The sequence below is a fragment of the Mytilus edulis genome, chromosome 1 (genome assembly GCF_963676685.1).
Source record: "Mytilus edulis chromosome 1, xbMytEdul2.2, whole genome shotgun sequence".
Taxonomy (NCBI): Eukaryota; Metazoa; Mollusca; class Bivalvia; order Mytilida; family Mytilidae; genus Mytilus; species Mytilus edulis.
The window spans coordinates 1990369-1996149 of NC_092344.1; the positions used below are offsets into that span (position 1 = coordinate 1990369).

At 31.1% G+C, this 5781-nt stretch overlaps 1 protein-coding gene across 1 annotated transcript; it reads left to right on the forward strand.

Moving 5' to 3' along the window:
• The first annotated feature begins 3076 nt into the window (after positions 1-3076).
• On the forward strand, positions 3077-4839 carry LOC139498734 (uncharacterized protein KIAA1958-like). Its single transcript, XM_071287272.1, has 3 exons — positions 3077-3289; positions 3694-3912; positions 4250-4839. The coding sequence occupies exons 1-3, from the start codon at positions 3112-3114 to the stop codon at positions 4837-4839; spliced, it is 987 nt and encodes a 328-aa protein (XP_071143373.1). The 5' UTR covers positions 3077-3111.
• Positions 4840-5781: the final 942 nt, after the last annotated feature.

Consider the following 5781-nt stretch of genomic DNA (forward strand, 5'->3'; position numbering starts at 1 on the left):
CCAAATCACTTTCGAAAGAAATATACAAATGTATGAATACTTATTTTAATGTCAAAAACTACATTTATAATTTGTTCAGTACAGTATAAATGAACACAATAACTCTCAGCACAGAAAAAACAGACTGTTGAATAGGCATTATTTATCTCTTCATTGACTTATCAAAGTATTTAGCTCATCTGAACAATTGTTGACAATTTTAAATCGTAAATATCAAGGTCAAAGTGGTACGGGTATATCTTTTAATATTATGGACATAATCATTTACATGCACTTGAATTCTGGACATATATAAATGAGCTACAGGCTACGCTTTGTTGGCATAGATTAAAACTCTCAGTTTTAGTTTTATTTTTCTTCACGTTAATGCATACTGTGGATTCATAATTATTCGTCTGAAACCAATTTTCGTGGATTTCATGTGTACATGTGAACCATGAAATTAAATGTTCAATGAATGACAAATTCTCTACTGTCTTGTACGCAGACTTAGGCAAAACCACGAAATTAAATATTCACGAACATGCAAGTTTTTCCTTATCCACGAAAATAAATGAATCCGCAGTATTTAAACTTTCAGAGCATTGTATTAATGCAATGACCTTAATCGTACATCTCCTGTGTCTATACAATGCACTATGTATATTTATAGGATATATACAGACAAAGTTAGTATCACATGACTGACTCGAAACGAAAATATGCAATCAATGCTTGTACTATTATTATGATTATATATCCAGTTCTTCTTTCAAGACTATTTAACATCCTTTACACGAAATTGCAATTGTACTGTAATTTATTTGTCAACGGAAATGTATGTAATTCTGGAAAATGTTTGAAACGGTATTGGTTTTATTCATCCATAATTGGAAATGTGTTTAATTGTGCAGTGCTGAATTACAAACAACGTACACATTTTAGTTTGCTCCAGTTCACATCTATCTGGGTTATATTCGGTTTCAGTAGGTCAATATATGTATATGTGTAAACAAAAATGGTACCTGCTTTAAAAATGAGATGGTAAAGCAAACTTTCCATCATAGTGTTTACCATGAATACAGTTATTAACATGTAGACACATTTGATTTGCTAAAGGTAGGACAATCAAGAATAGGAAGAGAAAAGATGATCTAATTTATACATTTCATAACTATTAATATCAGCAGGTACAACTTCTATAGGGATCATGTACATTCACGTCACATAACTAACAATCGAGATACCGTAAATAAGTTAAATACACGAAACAAAGACAGCAATCAGCATTTTGTCCTTTTTCTGTATTTATGTACATTAACCAAAAGGAGTCAAATCTAAAAAAACAAATAGTCTGATGAGATGAGGTTCTATTTCCTAGAATTTCAAATCGACTTCCAAGTCATCGACAACCTAGTGTCAATGTTTGAACCGAAAAACCAGTAATACTATCACTCTTTTTTTCTGAGCTTTTTTCATTTTGTCGCTAGCATTACTTTCTTACTAGGTATTAAGATCGGTGATAGAATTTTTGTATTTTAAACTCTTATCTATTTGGTGTTTTAACCTATACTTGCAGTCTTCATTTTTTTACTATATACCAACTGATTAATAAAATATTTGTATTTTATGTTTGTTTTATAAAACGTTGTATGCTTTTTCTGTATTTGTTCATGTTTTCATGTGTATATTGTATTTTAATTTCTTTTGCTTTGTCATTTTAACTTTTATGCTTTATTAAAGCATAATTTTCCGGATATTAAGATAACTATCTTTCTTAACTTTCAGGAAAATACTTACAATTAATTTCTCTTGATTTATGGATTCACTTGTATGTTTATGTATTTTTGTCAGGAATGGTTCTAGACCATAAATACATGAAATGTTATATTGACTTTTATAAGAATGGATTAAATGGATTATTGTTTGTCCTTATAAAGTCATGGTTTTAAAAATAACATCTGACTTCACGAATTGCAAAAGGTTCTTTGGTACCAGTCGATCATTGTTCGATACGGTAAAGTTTATTACTTTGGATTCATCAATATTCGTTGGATACTCTTTTTCATGGATTTCGTGGGTACAGGAGAACCACGAATTTAAATGTTAAACGAATAACATTTATTTTTAAGCAATGTATGCAGACTATGCGTAAATCAAGAAATTAAATATCCACGAATATGCCAGTATTCCTCGAACCACGAAAATAAATGAATCCAAAGTATTTGTTTTATGTTTGTGTTTTATACATTACTAATTAACAATAAACTTAGCAAGGACAATGCATACATTGACATACAGGAAAACATTAAACAGTTTTGCGTAGGAACATAATGACTGCTCTTATGGTGGTTTTTTTTTGTAATTTCATGGTTATTGTCGGTTCGTATTAGAAATTAAAAAGCTTTCAAAAGTTTAGTGTAATAATAAGTCTGTGTTATTGTATGGCATTTGAACAAAATTAAAAAGTACATACAAAGAACTATATCTTTCTTCTGGTTCTTATCTTTTTGAAATGTAATTACGATAAACATGTTTGACAATGTTCATTTAAATGACGTCACATGATTGAATGATTAATCACTTCTATACGACTGGGGAATCAGGGTTATTTGTAGAGACAAATGTAATGTATTTGTTTTACACGCATATTGATTTAATACGTATATTTATCACATATTTAGTACTGATATGTACTTTTTGCATGGCCAATAATAGCCGGAAGTCAAAGTTGGTTATCAGCCCCCGGGGCTGATATCGATATCAGCCCTCAAAAACCCATATCGTGCCCCCGAGTTTGACTTCCGGTAACCTGTCAATCAAATACTATTTGTAAACAAGATGGCAACAGAAGCAGACGACGAAAGGTTCATGACTGTAACGAATGATGATACCAGTAATTTCATTGAAGAAATGAAAAATGATAACACAAAGAGAAAAACTAAAAGTGACATAAAATTATAAACTGAATGGTTAAAGGAGAACAACGAATTACGGGCAATAGTTGATATATATGTACCTGAACTCAATCAGTACTTAGCCAGATTTTATTTGTTTGTCTGGTCTCGGAAAAATGAGGAGTATGAGCCAGACAGCCTAAAGTCAATACAGTCATCGATTAATAGGCACTTGATGGAAAAGAGTGGAATAAATATTCTTAAAGATAAGGAATTTCACCACAGTAGAGAGGTGTTATCCGCGAAAAGAAAGCACTTAAAGTCACAGGGACTGGGAAACAAAAAGATGAAAGCTGATCCATTCTCATCCTCTGAAATAGATATGCTATTTGAACAGAATATCCTAGGAACAGGTAGGTTTATGCAATATTATCATGTGACTGTGCATGTACATAAAATGATAATGATATCAGCTTCAAAAATATATCTTTAAATAAAGGCAACAGTAGTATACCGCTGTTCAAAACTCATAAATCCATGGACAAAAAACAAAATCGGGATAACAAACCAAAACCGAGGGAAATTAAGTTTTAACAGAATAAGACATGTTAGGCAACATCAACATAGAATGTAGTTTGTCATACACGTTTCAAGACAGTGAACGCGTATATTTTTTTTGTTGAAAATATGCTTCAGTCTTCTATATACATGTAAAGTGTCATTATTGATAATGAATGTAAACAACTTCTAGCTATACATAGTGTACGTAACGTTTTAATATTATCCTATAATCTGAACTGTCAATTCTTACTTTTAGGCAACCCTGAGGCACTACTTAATACCATATGGTTAAATAATACTTTGCACTTTGGTATGAGGGGAAGGAAGGAGCATACTGACATGTTATTTGGAGACATAAAAATGATGACAACAGCAAGTGGAGAGCAATATTTGGAATACAACGAAAGGCTGACTAAAACCAGGACAGGACACAGTGACAGTAGAGCATTTGCACCTAAAATGTTTGCAACACCAGGTAACTTTCTTTCGATTTATTAAAAATTAATATAAAATTGACAGTAAATGATAAATACAGAAACCACCACACAAGTATGCCTACAAAATTAATTCATTACATATATCATGTATATAACCTACATATACTTTTAAAAAGAATATAAAAAAAAACACAAAATATCCAGAAATATCTAGCTATGCGCATCAAAGAACTCAAAATGGAAACATGAACAAATGAAAAGAATAGATATATAGCACTAAAGCTTATTCACCTTAAAATATTTTTTTTAAAATGTAGATATTGTTTCAATTTAATATGATGCATGTCCTTGATTATTTTCATTTTCTTAAAATAGATAATCCACGCTGTCCAGTGAATGCATTCAAGCAATATATTCGTCGCCGCCCTGAAGATGCTCTGACTCCAGACAGTCGCTTTTATCTAAGTACTAAAAGGATGGTACAACCTGATGTCAGTGAAAATGCTAAACAAACATGGTTTACCATGCAGCCATTGGGTAAAAATACTCTAGGAGATTTAGCTAAAAAAATGTCTATGAAAGGTGGTCTTACAGGAAGAAAGGTTAACCATAGTGTTCGCAAAACTACAGTGTCCTCACTTCTTCACTCCAATGTGGAGGCTACTACCGTCATGCAGTTGACAGGCCATAAGAATGTTGCTTCCGTCAATGAGTATAGTTCAGCATCATTACAGCAACAGCAAACTATGTCAAATATCTTATCTGATATTGGTTCAGGAAGCCGGGGATTAATACCACAAGAACCAACTCCAAACACTAGCTTTGAGGCCAAATCTGCAGATTTTCCGGAGAATGATATGTTTGACAGTGTTGAATTAAATGAAGTTTGCCAAAAAATAGAAAATTTTGAATCTGTAGAAAAAAATGTAAAAATAAACAAGCTTCTATTGGTAATGTTACAATAAACATTTACAACTCTGAAAAATAAGATTATTGTTATATATTTGTTGAATTATTCTCATCACTTTACTTTTTCACTGTGATACAAATTGTTAATTCACTGTGATACATTTTTTTAAATTTTTTCTTTATTCAAATGTTATTTTTGTTGAAAATAAAAAAATTATTTGATATATTCCTTCATTTTTCTCCAGCATGAAAATATGTGATAAATAGATTATGACATGTCATTTTCCATATTGGCCCTGGTATCAGCCCTAGACTCCCATATCAAGCCAGAGGGCTTCTGCCATGTAATAATCTATAAGTATGATTTGTATGGTGTAATTTATAAAAGGATAACCAATGAAACAAACACAAATATCAAAAGGGATTAAATATTTTATAAGCAGTTACATTTTTTTGTTATTTTGTCAAGCTTTATATCTTTGCTTTTGTGTTTAACCTATACGTGCAAGAGCATTCGATAATTGTATACAAACAGCTTACTAGTATTTAAACCTTTGTGTTTTATGTCTGCTGTACATATACCTGAATGTTTTATTGTATTTGTTCGTGTTTGGAATTGTAAATATTGTTGTAAATATTGTTCTATTTGTTTTTGTTTTGTCATATCTAACAGCCCTCCAAGGCTTACGTTTGCATGTTGTTTTGTATATACTGACTATAAAAAACTTATTAAAGTCAATGTTCTAAAAGAAAATCATCTAATTACGTGCATTAAAAAAGGTACAATGACACCAGCCGAGAATTGTTTGATACGGTGTAGTTGATTTGCTTTTCTACATTTTACACAAGTATTCCCAATTCCAAACTACTAGACAAATTGAAAGAGTTAGTATTGGTTTGTTTCATAACAAAAGAATGGCGAACATAGAAACAAGTAAATTGTCTTTGGGAGGGATAATTCCTTCTTTTAAAGAATCACTCTGATTCATACAAATTAT